This window comes from Anabrus simplex, chromosome 4 (genome assembly GCF_040414725.1).
Source record: "Anabrus simplex isolate iqAnaSimp1 chromosome 4, ASM4041472v1, whole genome shotgun sequence".
NCBI lineage: Eukaryota > Metazoa > Arthropoda > Insecta > Orthoptera > Tettigoniidae > Anabrus > Anabrus simplex.
Genome location: NC_090268.1, coordinates 391,849,718 through 391,869,590, shown reverse-complemented (window position 1 = coordinate 391,869,590; position 19,873 = coordinate 391,849,718). Strand labels below are relative to the sequence as shown.

Below are 19,873 nucleotides of genomic sequence, written 5' to 3'. Positions count from 1 at the left end.
TTTAATATCAGATGTAACTTTAGACTAAGTGGACGTATTTCTATGACTGAGGTGTCATTGGATTAGTCTTGATGTCCCCCATCATCTTAATGCCCTCTCTTCGATTTAGTCTCGACTTTGAGTAGCACTCTTCGACAGTTTGAAATTCCATCGGCGTCCCTTGTTTCAAATGTCGCTCTACGTCGTTCTATTATGGCCTAAATAATTCCTTATTCTATTACAAGTGACACCTTGTTTATCGAAATATGCTCACCCAGTTCGAAGTTATAGCCGATAAACTCCACCAATCCATAACAAAATCACAGTGTGTCGCACTCCTTTCCGCCCGTTACACCACAATCCTCACTACGTGAAATACACTTCTTGCACTTAACTACTATGTGATATAATTTGGTTTCCGGCGTGAACGATTGTTTCTGAGCTGTGTCGCAAAATCCTGTCCTCTGATTACGTTATCATCTGTAATGCTTCAGTAAAGCAGAAAATTTAAATACGTATTCATGTCAAGAATATTTTTAGGATCGAAGAGGAAATGCTGGAATGAAAGGAGCAGAAAGTGTGGGAATGTAACCCAATATTCATTGAAATTCTTTTTTCTTTCTTACTTTCTTCCCTTACGTTCGAGAGTTGGCTTTTTCCCTCGGACTCAACAAGGGATCTCACCTCTACCGCCTCAATGGTAGTGTCCTGGAGAGTAAGTTTTGGGACGGGGGGATACAACTGGGGAGGAGGATCAGGGATACAAATTGGGAGAAGAAATAGTACCTCGCACAGGCAGCCTCACCTACTATGCTAAACAAGGGCCTTGTGGGGGGGGGATGGGAAATTCGAAAGGGATAGACAAGGAAGAGGCCGTGGCCTTCAAAATGGTACTCTCTCTGCATTTACCTGGAGAAGTGGGAAACTACGAAAAACCACTCCGTGGATGCCTGAGGTGAGAATCGAACGCCTTTCTACTCAGTTGACCTCCCGAGGCTGAGTGAACCCCGTTTCATCCATCGTACAACTTTTCGAATTTCGTGGCAGAGCCGGGAATTGAAACCCGGGTTTATTATTATTATTATTATTATTATTATTATTATTATTATTATTATTATTATTATTATTATTATTATTATAAATACACAGACGTATTATAACTTATCAGTTAATATGTCCTTCATCTGTTCTATCATTCCTTAAGTGGCTTGAACGTTTTGTTTTCACGCTGTGAGATAAAGAAATCAATGTGTTCCGCATTTGCCACCTGGAACTCAGGCAACCCTAGTTACTTACCTTGTTTATTAATGCAACGTCGCAAACACATTTTGTCTCCTTTACTAACACGCACTGTTGTGTTATATTTTCAGGTATCGTGGATCCGCAAGAGGGACCTACACATTTTGACCGCAGGGATACTGACTTACACGAGCGATGCACGTTTCCAGGTGATAAGACCCGACAAATCCGAGAACTGGACGCTACAGATCAAATTCCCTCAGGAGCGAGACTCGGGAATATACGAGTGTCAAGTTAACACTGAACCCAAGATGAGCCTCGCTTTTCGCCTCAACGTCGTAGGTAAGCCTTTGTCCCTTGTCTCTTTACCTCCCAGTCTGCAGAGCTTACTATCGATATCATCTACACCAATGCACAGCAGAATCAAAACTAGTCAATTATTATGTCATTATTATTGTTAGTAGTAGTAGTAGTAGTAGTAGTAGTATTGGTAGTGGTAGTAGTAGTAGTAGTAGTAGTAGTAGTAGTAGTAGTAGTAGTAGTAGTAGTAGTAGTAGTAACGGCCGAGAGGATTAGTCGCGCTAACCACACGCCACCTCAAAAATCATAATCTGCAGGCCTTCGGACTGAGCAGCAGTCGCACTGGTAGGCCATGGCTCTTCGGGGCTGTTTCGACGTGGGATTTCGTTTTTCAATACTACTATTAGTAGTAAGGGGCTACCTGGCCAAGGCGGTAAAGGCGTGTTCGGTTCGCCCGGAAGGACGTGGGTTCGAATGACCATCAGGAAGTCGTAAAATTTAAGAAACGAGATTTCCACTTCCGGATGTGCACATGGCCCTGAGGTTCACTCAGCCTACACAAAGAATGAGTACCAGGTTAATTCCTCGGGGCAAAGACGGCCGTTCGTAGAGCTAACCACTCCACTCTATCAAGTGCCGAGGTTGCGGATAGTGGAAGCCTTTACCTTCCACCCCTTCAAAGGCCTCCAGGGCCTGTACGGAGATGACTTTGCTGTTTTGCTTTGCTTTTACTAATAGTTGTAATCCGTTTACCCTCCAGGTTTGCCCCCCCCCCCCCCAATCTACCCGGACGAAGCAAGGGATCCCACCTCTACCGGCTGCTGAACAGGGGCCTTGCGGAGGATACGAAGATTGGAAGGGATGGGCAAGGAACGGAGAAGGAAGAAGCCGTGGCGTAATGATAGGTAACATCCCGGCATTTGCGTGAAGAAGAAGTGGGAAAACCACTTGGAGGATGCCTGAGTCAGGATTTGACCTCCCTCTCTACTCAGTTGACATCCCGAGGCTGAGAAGATCCATTTCCAGCCCTCATACCTTTCTTTAAATTTCGTGGCAGAGCCCGGAATCGATCCCGGGCCTCCGGTTGTGGTAGCTCATTACACTAAACTCTACACTACAAAGGCGGACATTATTATTATTATTATTATTATTATTATTATTATTATTATTATTATTATTATTATTATTATTAAAAATGAATGCTCTTGAAGACAAAAGAGACTAAAATTAAAATAACTTCCTCCGGAAACCGTAATTTTATTTGCTAGTGGCTTTACGTCGCACCGACACAGATAGGTCTTATGGCGACTATGGGGTAGAAAAGGGCTAGGAGTTGGAAGGAAGCGGCCGTGACCTTAATTAATGTACAACCCCAGCATTTTCCTGGTGTTAAAATGGAAAATGACGGGAAACCATCTTCAGGGCTGCCGACAGTGGGATTCGAACCCACTATCTCCCGGATGCAACCTCACAGCTGCGAATTCCTAACCGCACGGCCAACTCGCCCGGTTTGTGGGACGTAAAAGTAATTATATTTTCAACATACGGTACTTCAAGATACACACCAGTTTACAAACCAAGATTTAAAAAAGTTCTAACCGAGCTCCAAAGCTGCAGTCGCTTAAGTGCGGCCAGTATCCAGTATTCGGGAGATAGTAGGTTCGAACCCCACTGTCGGCAGGCCTAAAAATGGTTTTCCGTGGTTTCCCATTTTCACACCAGGTAAATGCTGGGGCTGTACCTTAATTAAGGCCACGGCCGATTCCTTCCCACTCCTAGCCCTTTCCACTCCTATCGTTGCCATTAGACCTACCTGTGTCGGTGCGACGTAAAGCAACTAGCAAAAAAAAAAAAAAGGTCTTATGAGAGGGTGTTTTCAGTTGAAGTAAGGAAGGCAGTATCTCTCAGAACGAAGAAATATTAGGCTAAAAGAAAATAAAACTATCCTTTGCATAGTTGACTACATTGGGTCAATGTAGGCCATAAAATGTCATATAAAATAAGAACTTATAATTACGTCAGTTCTGTGCTTTAAGGGTAGCATGAATGTCCCTTAACCGGAGGCTCCGGGTTCGATTATTTACCGGTCCAAATAGTGACATGCAACAGGTTTCACTCAGCCTCCTGGCCTACTGAGGAGCTATCTGATACGAGAGACAGTGGACCCAGTCGTGAATACTAAGCAAAGTACCTGAAGATTCCGGCAAGCTGCAGGAAATCTTCAGATTATATGAAAAGGAAAATCCCCGGAACACCAGAAAATTCACTGCTAAAACAGCAAGGAGGAAGTGGCATTCAAGAACAATGGTGTTTTTAAGCTGACAGGATCAGCATGTGGAACACATCCTCGTACAGTGAGAACCCCTCTTTTGGCGCTGTGTTACTCTCCAGTTGCGTATGCATGCCGAGTCTGGAATAATTCTAGCCATAGTTGACGCAGCGCTCAATTAGATCCGTTGCACCGTCACGGGATGTCTACGACCGAGGAGCGAGGAAAGTCAATCGCTTTGCCTCGATTTCGATTTCAAATGATAGAGACAGCTGTCCCATGAATTTCACCCTGGAGGTTTTGCCTGTTAGTGTGTCTTTGATTATCTTTGCCAATTTGATTTTGACTCAAAATTCCCTAGTGGTCTTGACCAAGGATTATTATTATTATTAGTAAGGGGGTCCGTAATTATATATGTTATATAATATTTTGGGTTTTTGCCGTGTCGGTAAACGAGGTAAAGTTCTTTAAGTTTCGCAGAGAAGTTTGCTCCACATCTTCAGAAGTAAATCTCGTGTGTTCGCGAGCAAGATTTCTCTAACAACGAAGGTTTAAAGTTACGACTGCTTTACTGTTGGTCTATAGTAAGTGGTACTCTCTTTCATCACTAGATGGCTCACAGAGCGCACAATGAACCAACTCGTGACGAGGAGAGTGCGAATTTGGAAAACACCAAAATGAAATAAAAATAGTGAAAGGAAACGGAAAAGAACTACCTATGTAAATTCTTAATGGCTGACAACCACGTAGGCCATTAATTGGACTTATTTGATAGCCAGTGTCCCAATTCTTAATGATTGTTCACCAAAAAGCAAAGCAAAGTCATCTCCGTACAGGCAATGAAGGCCCTTGGAGGGGTGGAAGGTAAAGGCTTCCACTATCTGTAACCTCGGCACTTGATGCGGTAGACTGATTAGCTCTACGCCCGGCCACTTTTGCCCCAAGGAATTAACCTGGTACTCATTTTTGGTGCAGGCTGAATGAACCTCAAGGCCATGTGTACCTCCAGAAGTGGAAATCTCGTTTATTACATTTTACGACTTCCTGATGGGGATTCGAATCCACGTCCTTCCGGGCGAACGGCCATCACGTATTGCATAACTGGCTTTATCATTTAAGTAATACGTGGATATTAGTATTGTTAGGCTGAATAGCTAAGACGGTAGACTGTTGGACTTTTAAACGGAACTTGGCAGGTTCGACCATGGCTAACTCCGGTAGTATTTGTAGTTGCTCAAAAACGTCAACCTCGTGGCACGTAAAAGAAATCCGTCGGGAAAAATTTCTGGTGCCTGTGCATCTCCGAAAACCATAAATATGTATTACTCGCGCAATTTTTAGTGATAGATATGTGTCCGGGTTGAGGAGTAAGGGGGGGGGGAGCTCTCCCGGTTCCGGTAATACTACCAACTGAATGGAAATGAAATATGAATTGAATCGATAATGTGATCGATCGATATGAATTTTCCAAACCTTTATTATCTTAAGATAACATCTGTGCCACACACACATTATCTAACATTTCTCGATGCGAAACTTGTTCCTAGCATGAATTCTATAGTTTGGCTTTGCTGTGTAAAACAACAACAGTACTAGTACATAAAGTGAACGACAGATGTCACACAGTGATGCATAAGCGATTCATAGTTTGTGTTTCAAAGGTTGCCAATACGAATCTCAAAGATTGCCGAGGTCGACCGATTCGCAAAGTGTGTGACTAATAGTTAGTAGGACATAAAACCAACAATATTCTGATTCTTTTACCGCTTTTCCAACACCTGTGTGATTGCGGATACGGGCTGTGTCGCGTATGTGGATTTGGCCCTCTTTTACGGCCGGAACCAATTCCTGGAGGGATGTAATCACTATTGCGTATTTTTGCGGTGGTTGGTAGTGTGGTGTGTTGTTTTGTCTGAATATGAAGGGGAGAGTGTTGGCACAAACACAAGGTCACAGTCACGGAGCCGAAAGAATCAATCAGACGCGAATGAAATCCCAATCCTGCCCGAAATCGAACCCCACGATCCTCTGAACCGAAGACCTCAACGCTGACCATTCCTCATATTATTATTATTATTATTATTATTATTATTATTATTATTATTATTATTATTCCCATAGACAAGCCTAGGTGGGCGAAGTATTTTCGAACGTGTTTCAACCCAGTTTGATCAAGTCGAAGTACTCATTGTTACCTACACTTCTTGCATGGATTCGATAGCGAGGAATCAGTTTGTGGAATTTAGAGCTAACTACATGCGATTAAGGAAACAGCGAAGGCTCGACAATGCTGTGAAAAGCGTTGGCAATGGGCTCAATTGGTCTGCGATAGCAATTTCTGGCTCAGTGGAGAAAGCGGTGACACTATTTCACTCGTCATATTGCCTTATTATAGCGCTGCTATGGGATTACAATAGGATAATTTGGTTTCGGTAAAACCTGATAACCTTCGACGATGCTGCCGGAGAATTAAACAAACCTGCAACAAGATGATGACCTAAGATGGATTATTATTATTATTATTATTATTATTATTATTATTATTATTATTATTATTATTATTATTATTATTATTATTATTATTATTATTATTATTATTATTATTATTATTATTACTGAGTTGTATATAAACGTACAAAGCAATTAATCCGACAATGTGGGCTTAATGGCAGACTGTGTTGATAAAAACAGTTTAGTGACTTAGGGCTTGAGAGAAAATCCGCCAGTGCAGTGTGAAAATTGGAGTCTCTAAAATAAAGTAATGCCAGCAGGGAATACAAAATTGAATCAGATGGACTAATATTTGAATATTCTCTCATGCTAGTGAAGGTGTAACAAATGAGATGCAGTGAGATCACAGTTTACGCCAATAGTAATCTGTAAGAAAGCAATTAGTTCACTCACAAAATCACTATTTGATTAAACCAACTTGGCTGCACAGTAGTGGAGCTGGATGGACTTTGAATGCGCTCTCCATTAGCAGCAGAGAACCGACATGAAAGCATCCAGAATAATTGATGGTACAAAGGGTGTGAGCGTTAAAATACGGGGACACTTCTTCTTGATGGCATCATGCAAGCTGTCCTGTATCCAGGTTGTAGTTGCTAACTTCTCGTACATTTTGCAATAAGCTGATTACTTCTTCTACAGCATGATTAATCACACTTATCGACGGTTCAGAGCAATACTATCGTAACTAGCATTTTTCAGCTATTTTATTAAAGCAAATTAAAAATTGGAGTTTACTAGAAATCATCATGGGAACTCATGGCTGTCATTGTCCTAGACAATAATGAGAGGCGTAAGTCTCCTCCATTCTGGCACAAGCGGGAATTTTAATTTGCTTTTATATAAGAATCTTCAAAGTGCTAATTAAGACACTATTGCTCTGAGCCGTCGTTATGTGGGGTGGGATTATACGGTTATTCGAAATCCACAGTTGTCTGTCCTGAACCATTTAATCCACAAGTCCCCGCTATTTCATGCTTTTTTTTTAATATTAGGTCTACTACTTGTAATAAAATATAGGCTAGAAGGTTTCTCTACCGCTAGAATAAAACATTCGGTAATATTGACAAGAAGAATGAACAATCCTAAGTTCCGTGTCTGTAGCTGTAATAGTTTTCAAGAAAATGGTGGTTGTTCTGCAATGCAAATTGCATAGTCTAGTACTGGAACCACGTTGCTCATATGTCCGGCTCCATGGCTAAATGGTAAGCGTGCTGGCCTTTGGTCACAGGGGTCCCGGGTTTGATTCCCGGCAGGGTCAGGAATTTTAACCATCGTTGGTTAATTTCGCTGGCACGGGGGTTGGGTTTATGTGTCGTCTTCATCATCACTTCATCCTCATCACGACGCGCAGGTCGCCTACGGGAGTCAAATCGAAAGACCTGCACCTGGCGAGCCGTACATGTCCTCGGACACTCCCGGCACTAAAAGCCATACGCCATTTTTTTGTGTTGCACATATGTCAACAAGTTGTAGTGTGTCCAGGTGACTTGTAAAAAAATTCTCGCATTACATGTAGACAACGACACATCGTTTTCTGCCGTCTTACCCTTCACACAATTTTTCGAGTTCTCTGCCGGCCGCCTGACCAGTCTCCCCCCCTCCACTGGCTGCCAGGCCGGCTTAGCCCACGTAAGGCATACGACACGTTTCGCAACGTTGGACGATGTAATTAGCCAATTTCCGCAGTGTTGCAAGTTTTATTTCTGACTGAATGCGTGCATGTACAAAAAAATTGACCGACATGACATTGTTAAGGTAACATTAACGTTATCCTTCGTACAGTCATCAGCCTCGTGTTCTAAGCCATGATAGTTGAAGATAATTTCAAACATTTAACAATAAGTATTTCTTTTTGGTTTAATTGTGTTTGATCCAAAAGAGCATACACACTTTGTAGTATGTATCACGGGTAGTAGGAAATACACGACTGGTAGCGTTTACTCTAAGATTTTTTAACTAATGGCAAATGCTATATAATAAAAGGGCACACGATCACTCTAGTTAGCTCTCTCTATCTCTGTTCTCACTGTTCAGTCACACAAGTTATTCGCTCCACCACTTACAAGCTGAAACAACTACAGACACTTCTGTAGCTGTCATTTGTATCCCAGAGCAATTCACTGAGCGGCTGCTCAATCCATGCTTGGTGGGCATGGAGCACAGTTTCGCAAGTATGTGCGTGGTACACAGTTCTCTCAAAAACGGCAGTCCTTCCGCTGCCAATCGTCACTCATCTGCACTGTTGTCCCTCATCGCTCAGCTGCACTGTTCCGTCAATTCACACGCATCAGTGATAACAGCATTCGGTCAACACTGTCCTCAGCTGCACTCCACTGAACCGTCCCGGTCGTTGGCAGTACTGAGCGCGCACTGAACAGTCACAATCTCGTCCGGCCCGTCTTATATAGGGAGACCAGACCTTCCAGATATTTCACGAGAGTAGAAGCCCCTGGATATCTCTGGAATCCTCCCGCGCTGTGAGGGAGGCCTGAATGTAGTGAGGACAATAGTCGCGACTGCGGGGCTCTGCGTTGCGCTCATAGCTAATCTCTAATAAATGTCATAGTATACTCTCATGACCTTCCTTACATAACGTATATTTTCATTCCCTATGCTTTCTATCTTTTTGCTAGATACTTTATTTTGACAATGCCTATCACATGGTAGGTATTCTACGTCAAAACTTGCAACCGTGACTCCAAAATAGCCCAGTTTGATTTTTTAACAGCCGAATTGTTATTTTAGAAAAAGAAATATAGTATCACTGTTTGCAAAGACGTTATTAAAACAATGGTGTTTCTAATGAAAAACTGGATGCTTTACTCCTTTTTGTACATTGTTATGTTCGGGATCACTGATGTTGAACATTTTATTCAAATTTAAGCTTGTACCTAATATATGCATCATATTCTGTTGAAATATTAGCGGATCCGAAAATTCCAATATACAAAATGCCGCCAGCTGCGCTGTCTCTTCCCATACCCTAGAAGTTCAATACATTGTATGAGAAAACGTACAATTTCCTGTATTGAGCAAATTCCTAATAGAAATAGAAGAAACATACTAGAAAATTTAATCTATCGAAGAAATCATATAAGGATGACATGATGGCAAGGATAATTGGCAGTCGTACAAGGTACAGTGCATTCCAGGAATTATTAATGAACAAGGGGAGTGTGTAAGTGAGGATCTACAGAACTCAGAAGTATTCATTCAGCAGTATATATTGTTGGTTACAAGGATACAGATAGAGAAGGTGACGAACACTAACGAATTATTGGAATATGCCTACGATAACAAAGATATTTAAATTAAGATACAAAAGTTGAAAACTATAAAAGCATTTGAATTGATAACATGTCTGGGGATATACTAATGACTATACCTCGGATTTGTAGGTGGTAATAGGTTAGAATGCAAATGAATTTGGTTTGTAGGAAGTGTCATGCAACCCGTTGTACCATAATGTAGGAAGAGTAACATAAATTCAGGGAGTTCTATAGGCTTTACCCCTAATTTCTATGCAAATCTCATAGCATAACCGTTGCACAGTGTAGGGTATACTTGTTACTGGCTTAAGTAAGCTTGCATTCTAACCTATCAGCACCTAATAATCCAGACTCTACTAATGACAATGGTTTGGGATATAGTACCATATCTGATCCTGTGATCATTAAGAGGGGAATGTCTCATGGCAATATTACGGTAGCTTTATATGTTGTTATAATATATATAAGTAAAGAACTGGAATAAGAGGTAAGGATTTTTGCGGATGATGCTATGCTCTATAGAGTAATAAATAAGTTGCAACTTTGTGAACAACTGCAATAAGATCTTGGCAACGTTTTGAGATGGACACCAGGCAAAGGTATGATGATAAACGGCTTGAAAGTTAGGTTGTGATTTTCACTAATAGGAAAAGTGCTGTCAGTTTTACTTACTGTGTTGATGGGGTAAAATTTCCTTATTGGAATCACTGTATGTGCCTAGGTGTTAATATTAGGTGTGACATTCATAGGGGTAATTATATAAACAGAATTGTGAATAAAGGGTATAGATTTCTGCACATGATTAGGTACGTATTTAGGGGTTGTAGTAAGGATGTAAAGGAGAGGGCGTGTAAGTCACGGGTATGACCCCAACTAGAATATGGTTCCAGTGTATAGGACACTCACCATGATTACTTGATTCGAGAACCTGAAGAAATCCAAAGAAAAGCAGCTCGATTTGTTCTACGTGATTTCCGGCAAAAGAAAATGTTGCAAATTTTGAGTTGGGATGACTTGGGCGAGAGGTGACGAGCTGCTCGACTAACATGTATTTTCCAAGCTGTCGGTGGAGAGATGGCGTGGCATGACATTAGTAGACGAAAACGTTTGGATGGTGTTTTTAAAAGTAGGAAACATCGCGATTATGAGGACAAAGTTGGAATTCAAGAGGAGAAATTGTGTCAGATATTCATTTAGAGTAAGGGGATTGGTAAAATTTACCAAGAGAGATGTTCAATGAGTTTCCAAGTTCTTTACAAATAATAGATAGGGAAATTGCCGCTCGTGCGACTACCCTAAATGCAGATCAGTGGCGATTGATTGATTGATTGATTGATTGATTGATTGATTGATTGATTGATTGATTGATTGATTGATTGATTGATTGATTGATTGATTGATTGATTGATTGATTGATTGATTGATTGATTGATTGATTGATTGATTGATTGATTGATTGATTGATTGATTGATTGATTGATTGATTGATTGATTGATTGATTGATTGATTGATTGATTGATTGATTGATTGATTGATTGATTGATTGATTGATTGATTGATTGATTGATTGATTGATTGATTGATTGATTGATTGATTGATTGATTGATTGATTGATTGATTGATTGATTGATTGATTGATTGATTGATTGATTGATTGATTGATTGAACATGACTTGTAATTTGGAAATAAAATGTTAGTATTTAGAAGGCAGTATTATAATTCGACTGTACTAGTACATTATACAACAAGCCTATAATGGCAATAATTAATTATAAAATGAGCGAGACAAGTTTTATACTTTCATTGGAGTATCTTAATTACCATCACAGGCGAGTTGCATACGACTGTTTATGCTCGACGATAATGAAAACTCTAATTTTTCAATATTCATAAATGTCTGTCGAGATGTCGCTTGATAGTTGAGTTTACTGAACAGTGCGCAGAGCATGTGCGCTGGGATGTTGATTTTCCGTGAGTGGATCAGAGACCTTGACAATGTCATATGTTTTCAAAGCTTTGATAGAAGGTTATCATAACCTAGCTTTATTTCAAATACAAATTGTTTATTATACAGTTGGTGAAGTGAATTTGCGGTAATGTGCCGTGTGGTTGTGGAATATTAGAAGTAGAATGTGCATTGATGTGAATATGTGTGTCCGACATACTGTATTTGATTTTGGAAACAAGTGCGAAACTATTGCGTTGAGCACAGGTGCGGTGCTATCTTTACCTAATTGGTCAAACGGTTGTATCATAATGAAAATCTGAACTCTGATTGGTGCAGAACCTGTATCATAATGAAAATCTGAACTGTGATTGGTGGAGAACCTGTATCATAATGAAAATCTGAACTCTGATTGGTGGAGAACCTATATCATAATGAAACTTGAACTATAATCAGCCTCATTAAGATTCAGTTTTCTGGCATATAATATTTATGTTTCGACATCGTCGAGCATTAGAGAAGTTATTTTGAGCATATCGCCATTGCGCTATGAAAACCTTTATGTGACAATGTTTCAGCTTAGAACTCTGACCAGAAAGGTGCTGTCACCTAAGGTTCAGTATTACTTGAACTACGTTGTATCAACGATTGTGGTTCTAAGTGATACATGTGCTGCAGATATTTCTCCCTTCAGCATTGTCACAAAACGATATTTCGAAGCGCAATGGCGATATCTGGGTATGATCATATCTCAAGACATTCGAGTTCATGCTCCACAACTCCAAACTTATTTAAATAGAATGGAAAAATACCGATTAGAAACAAGTTATCTTCTATTATTTAATGTCAAAAACCAGCATCGACTATTGACTTACACTACGAACTCATCACGAAATACAGTGTGAACCATTCTACAAAAGTAAAATACTGTGAATAAGTTCATTCAGGTATGAAACTGCTTCTGGCTACGTTAAACGGTCTATGGATATAGAAAGTTAGTAACAAGAGGAAATTTCGAAGTTCGACGTATCTTGAGTATTATTGCACTTCAGCTGTTACGAAGGAAACTTCCTCTTTGTCAATATGTCAAAACATATCACGTTTTAGATCTTTACTGAGGGCATGCGACAACTAATAAACATCACCTTTAAACAAATTCTTCTTTACGTCATTCAGGTGTCAAGACGTCTATTTCCCTCACGTCTTACTGCTGACGCTATATTGATCGGATCTGGTTGAGGCTTGAAGAAATATTTTTTGTAGAAAGAAAGTGAGTTTCATTGAAACTTATAATTATTTTGGAGTAGTGGAGAGCTTGCATTACAGCTGTAGAAATGAAAGAATGATACTATTTGGAAATCATAGTACGAATATAGTGTACTTACTGCTAATACATTATTCAAAACACCGTATCGTATTTGCGACCAGTTGGTTGTAGCATAAAATAATAACCAATTTATCGAAATGGCGAAAAGAAGGATTGTTGAGTGTCATTACATTACATAAGTACAGGATGTGCTGTAAGATGAGTTCATTTTAATGGTGTATCTCTCCATGGACAAGTATCAACTGAACCGTTCACACAGTCCTTCTTGTGTTTGAATCTGTAAATGCCAGCCGGGGTGTGACCATCGTAGTTAGGTTTATCCTTTCGTGTTGCGTTCAGTACGTCTTTTCTCGTTTACCGATCTCATTAACCCTTCCTTAAGGTACAGTCGCAGCATTTGCCTGATGTGAAAATGGGCAAAGCACTGAAAACCAACTCCAGGGCTGTCGATAGTGGGATTCGAACCGACTATCTCCCGAATGCAAGCTCATAGCTGCGCTCTTTTTATCTTTTCTTTCCGCTAGTTTTGAATTTAGCCAATCAAGAATTTCTGTAATTAATTTTCAATCAATCCCGTATTTCTTCTTCGATATTGAGTGTAAACTTTTCATCCACCAATACAATTGTGAGGGTGTGGCTGTTTTATTCGTGAAAGGTCTCGAACTTTCCCCGTGGGTTTATAAACTGCATATTTTCTCATCTCTTGGCCATTTTCATCGTCATCTAACTAAGTGTGTGTGTCAAGCAGGGGGCGGGAGGCGCCCCTTTCATCAGGCAGCAGTACTCCGACAAGGTATGGCCACTTAACATCTTCACTTTTGCTAGCTCCGCAGTTTAACCCGAGGGAAAGGTTCGAAACTTTAACTATGTAACCAACTTCCTTAAAATGTAATTCTCCGTTCGCCTCATGTAAAATTTCATAAATCTTTAAATGTAATCCGGGGATAGAGAGTGATTTTTTTTAGTTGCTGGAGTGTACTGTATAACCTCATCAATTCATCACTATTATAATTTTAATGTCTCACGGACGAAATATGCAAAATATTCCTTTTTAAAGAAAAACTATTCTAAATACGCAGTTGCGCCAGCAATAATCTGAAAGCCAATTATGACATGTATCGCAAATAAGTAGTACATAAGCGAATTCAGCAGACTGCAGGCTAGTTCAGTAGAGCACTCAGACCTTGTTACTGCCGGCCGAGAAGACACATTGGAAGGATTACAAAACCGAGCGCACTTCAACCAGATTACGAAGAGGCGTCGCTTCTGTCTGCTGCCAATTAGTAACAAGAGAGAGAGAGAGAAGGACAGAGAAAAAAGGAAACGGTAAGTCAAAGTGGAAGAAAGGCAGGCAAGCAGGCAGAGAGACAAGTGGTGCATGATAAATGTATTAATGAGCTCACGTTCAATGTGGATTAAATGACACACAAGGCTTGTGCTTTGTGCATTTCATTTAATTTTGCCCTTCTTTAAAAGCTCCTACACAAATACGTACTTATAATGAAGTCATTTACATTTGAAGAGATGTTAAACGTAGCAATCGTATTAATAGCGACGAATGTAAGGGGAACGTGCTGTATCACTCAACCCTCCCCCGTGTTTACCGCGACAGCTTCTTCTAATATTCCATTATCTTACTTTTAGGATGTCAAGTTGGTAATTTACATTCTTCTCATCAGAATTTTAGAATTATTATGGCCCCTTTGTTCTTCAAGCCGCCATTTCAGTCACTAAGAAAGGTGCGTTTAAATGAGTTGAAATGTATAGCCATTCTTAGCATTCTTAAGTAGCTCAAATTTCGTTGCCTTTTCCATAAGTATATCAACTTACCTGATGGTTCCCCTACCCTTTCGCTATTCCTTTCATTGAGACCAAATCAAAACAAAGCGCCCTAAGTTGTTTCCACATGTACCTCACCTGCCATACTGATACCGATCCCCTCAACTACTTTTCACTTGCCTACCACTCAGTTCAAGGAGGATTGTGTTTTGGAAAGGTAATCGGAACAGAGACTCTCTGAATCGAAGGTCGCTATGCCAACCATTCATAAAGAACCCGAATTACATATTAGATATCAGTAAATAATAATATTACTGCCATGAGACATGACAGAGGTGTAGAGGGAAATGGTCTGTGTGCTTATGGTTATGAAAAAGTCACCGAAGTGTAGACAATGAACTATAAACATTCTATATACTACATGTAATACGGGGTGAGTTGCCGTCCCTCCCGCATGCCTTGTGTTGGTAAACGACAGCACGGACACCATAACTCAATTTTCGTACACACGTAGAAAAATATTAAAGCAGAAGCATAGAAGTGTGGATATGTCTTTACCGTCCAAGTACATATTTATGACGTACACTAGTTGTCATGGTTACCGTCGTATCGGAAAATAAATTATCGACGAAAAACTGTCCGCACTGATTCTAGATTGACCTCCAGCTCAAAAAAATATCCATCAACTTCGATGAATGGATAATCAGACTGAAAAACCAATAGAAAAACTACAAAAATTACCCCATTACAACAAATGTTGAAGATACTCTTCCTCAGTCTGTAGACAATCTATGGAGCGTTTTATGATATTCCGATTCACTCTTTCAATTCAGCTTCATGAAGCTTCAAAATTTTGGTGCTAATTGCGTTTTAAAATCTACAGGAAACGAAAATACGCTGTTAAACATTTATCGTCCGCCTCTATGGTGTACTCGTTAGTGTGATTAGCTGCCACCCCGGGAAGACCTGGTTCAATTCCCGGCTCTGCCACGAAATTTGAAAAGTGTTACGAGGGCTGAAACGGGGTCCACTCAGCCTCGGGATGTCAACTGAGTGGAGGTGGGTTCGATTCTCACCTCAGCCATCCTGAAAGTGGTTTTCCGTGGTTTCCCACTTCTCCTCCAGGCAAATGCCGGGATGGTACCTATTTTAAATCCACGGCCATTTCCTTCTCTCTTCCTTGTCTATCCCTTCCAATCATCCCATCCCCCACTAAGGCCCCCGTTCAGCATAGCAGGTGAGGCCGCCTGGGCGAGATACTGGTCATGCTCCCCAGTTGTATCCCCCGACCCAATATCTCACGCTCCAGGACACTGCCCTTGAGGCGGTAGAAGTGGGATCTCTCGCTGAGTCCGAGGGAAAAGCCAACCCTGAAGGGTAAGCAGATTAAGAAAGAAAGAAAGAAAGAAAGAAAGAAAGAAAAAGAAAAATCACTTAACTGAGAAACTATAACGTGCACTAACCCGATTCATTACTTTTATACAAGAAGCAATAATTTCTGCGTTGATGGGAGGAAAAGTACCTGACAGGGACCACTGTACGTAGACTAGAATAGAATAGAATCGAACAGAATGCTCCCATCCTCCAATTTCAGATCATCTGAAACTGGGGAGGGAGAAACATTTATTGTGTCCGGCCCCGCGGTGTAGTGGGCAACGCGCCCGCCTGTAGGCCGGCGGCCCCTGGTTCGATTCCCGGCCTGGCCAGTGGATTTAATTGTAAATGATTTACAGTATATCCCTGGTCTGGGGACTGGGTGTTTGTGTCATCCTTAATGTTCTTTTCCTCAAATTCAACACTTCACACTTCCTCCATTTCCAAATACACGCAGGTTTACAACATATGGTGCGAAGTAGGGGCAAAAGATCTTAGGTCGACGCGGGGACGCCCAGAATAAATAGCATTTCTAAATCTATATATTGTACCCTACAGGGCACATCAACACTGCAGGATCATACCTACCTGCTCACCTGCTCTTGCATACGGGCACCAGCTCAGCTGCAGTCGGCAGAAATGGTCGATAGTTGGGTTCTTGTGACGAGAGGATCATGGGGGCTAGTACAATTACATTAAACTACGAAATGAGGAACACTTTCGCTGTGATCAGAATTTTTGAGCATAAGTTTGTATTCACAATACAAGTTATTTACAAGGATTGCACCTGTAGTGCCAAAATAAATGCCCCAAAGACTCACGTCTACAGTTCAAAAGAAAACATAATCTGGGTTATGAAGGAATTTGTGACGTGGATTCGTGTCGTGTTGAATTGATGGACTCGGTGATAATAGGTATCACACTCAACCACTTATAATGTTCTCGCGGACAGTAGATACGACAGTACTTGGCGATCTCTTGCATTATTCTTTCACTTGGATTTGCTTCGGGATGCCGTATGCTAGATAGCACGTGTTTGATTCCCAAACGTTCTAGTTCCCTTTTAAAAGCCTCAGAGGTGAACTGCGCACCGTGGTCCGATAGTAAACTCTCAGGTTTCCCCATGGAAGGAATTATCTTGTTTTTCAACTGATTTAGCGCCGTTCGGGTATTTGCCTTCCGGACTGGACACAGTGTTACATATTTACTGAAAACATCCATGCATACTAATATGTATTTCAAGCCTCTACTCGCTGCGGGAAGTGGCCCATACCAATCCATTGCGAAAAGTTGCCTTGGCTCCGTAGGGAGTAACGGTTTCGGTTTTTGCTTTAATAGGTAGGGGTTCGGTTTCATCCGCTGGCATATATCGCAGGTCTTAAGTAGCTGCTGAACTGTAGTTCTCAACTTAGGCCAAACGAAAGTTTCTTGTAGTGTTGCCGTAACCTTATCAATACCTGCATGTCCTGTAGCATGGTGGGTAAGCCAAACTAAATTTGTCTGCAAATTAGAAGGTACAACTATTCGTAACTGGGTATGTTCTTCGCCCACATATTTGTGTAACATGCCGTTAAAGAAATGGTAAGATGCAGCCTTCCTCTCTGCTTCGATGTACTCAGGGGTTCCTTGTTGTAACTCTTTCTTAAAATATTTCACTATGAGACTAGTAACAGGGTCTGCTAATTGCTCTTTCCATATGCTTCGCAGCTGGTCTAATACTTCTTGATCTTCTTGTCCCAATGTTGTCAAGTTTATCGAAACCTCTTCCGAATTCGGATTACGGCTCAATGCATCAGCCAGTACATTCATTTTCCCTGGGCAGTGCTCAAAGGTTAAGTCGAATTGCTGGACATATAGCGCCCACTTAGTAACACGCCCACTCGCCAGATTTGTCTTTAATACAAAAGTGAGAGCCTTATGGTCTGTTCGGATTATGACAGGAAACCCATAAACATATTTCCTCCAATCATTCAGAGCAGTAACTATTGACAACATCTCCAACTCTGTCGTGGTGTACTTAATTTCATGAGACCGTAATTTTCGGCTCATGAAGGATAGATACGTTATTGGATTTTCTTTCTCTGGAGTTTCTTGATATAACACCGCACCTATCCCAACTTCTGATGCATCTGTCTGTATTATGAAATGGCGGGTGTAATCAGGGTATCCTAACTTCACTGAATTTGTCAACAGTTGTTTAGTATTCTGAAATGCCTGTTCATGTATCTTATCCCACTTCCAACGATTATTTACTTGCAATAGGTCTTGTAGTGGAGCGACAGTTTCCGTGTAACCTGGACAATGATTCGCGGAAAAGAGACATAAACCCAGGAACTGTCTGATATGCTTCACACGACTAGGTGTGGGAACATTCTGTATCGCGGCTATCTTCGTAGGGTTAGGCCTTACACCCGTTCCATCCACTACATGGCCCAAGAATAAAACACTTTTCTGACAGAAATGAGACTTCTCGAAGTTTATCTTAAAGTTGCTCTTATTGAGGTCTTCCAGTAACATGCCTACCTTTGTTAAATGTTCATGCAGGGTCTTTGAACCTATTATTAAATCGTCCACATATTTGAGAGTAAACGCCTTTACTTCCGGGCTCAGGTTCGCTTCCAGAGCGCGTATAAGAGCCGAACTTGATGTCTTGACTCCAAATGGGAGCCGAATAAAGCGATACGTCTGGTTATCGAACATGAAGCCGGTCAGCATGCTTGTTGCAGGGTCTAAGATGATATGGAGGAACGAAGAGGTCAAATCGAACGTACTAAAGTACTCCATATCACCAAATTTTGTCAATAAGTCCTTTATTGCCAGGGCACACTCATATTCGGGCACTAATCGGCTATTTAATCCACGAGCATTCAAACACAAACGGATCGAACCGTTGGCCTTAGGAACCGTACAGATGGGGTTCAGGAAAGGTGTGGCCGCCTTTGATATTATGCCGTTTCTCTCCATGTCCTCTATTATACTTTTGACTTGGGAGAAGAATTTTTCCGGTATGGGATATGGTTTATGCTTATATGGTTCCCAATTCGTTACGTTCAGACGGTATTGAAAGTTAGGGATTCTTCCTGGCTTCGAACCAGAAACTGTTGCATGCCGCTCCAAGATATCTTGTAACCTCTTCTTGTCTTCTTCCCCAATTTTAGCTTCCGCGATTTCCTGTGGCTTCATCGCCTCGAAATTTTCTCTCTCTGCTTCGTCCTCTAAGTTGGCTACCATAATCTCACATTTCTGAAAAATCCCCTTATAATCCTCCAATTCGAACACTGGCCTGTCCTCATATTCACCCATGTTCCCGTCTTCTGCTGCAGTTAGCCAGATTCTTTCCTCCTGGTGGTAATCCTCATTCTAATTCAGCTTAACTTCTTCGGGTATCGGACTTAAGTGTAATCTAATAACATTGTTACCCATGTCAATATTTGCCTCATGTTCATGAAGAAAATCTGCTCCTAAGATCAGGTTATACTCCATTTTCGTGAGCACTACGCACGGGTGAGGTATGACAGCCCTGCCTATTTCAATGTCCACTAAGACTTGTTCCTTGCATACAGTCGTCTTATCTGGTACAATCCCTCTGACTTTCAGTTTAGCAATAGGAATGGAAGGAACTCGTGCTCTAGTCTTTATTTCTGACAGCAATGCTTGAGAAATAACGCTAATTGACGCGCCTGTGTCCACCAGGATACGTGTCTTTAAACCGTGTATACGTGCATATATTACTGGTAATTCTTTTACCGTCTTGACATCAATTTTAATATGGTCGTCTAATAAGTCTTCAGCCCTTATTACCCAACTGTCTATTGTCACCGTAGTCCATCCCTCTTCACTGTTCTCCCCTTGTAGTTTTTTTAGCTCCCGCACTCCCT

At 41.1% G+C, this 19,873-nt stretch overlaps 1 protein-coding gene across 1 annotated transcript in view; it reads left to right on the top strand.

The window, feature by feature from the left end:
* Positions 1-1,422: 1,422 nt before the first annotated feature.
* The window catches only part of LOC136872756 (uncharacterized), a 302,350-nt gene continuing 283,899 nt past the window's right edge, over positions 1,423-19,873 (top strand). Inside the window, exon 1 of the mRNA XM_067146587.2 lies at positions 1,423-1,560. Coding sequence (XP_067002688.1) covers positions 1,530-1,560 — 31 coding nt within the window. The 5' untranslated portion in view covers positions 1,423-1,529. The remainder of the gene's footprint in view (positions 1,561-19,873) is intronic.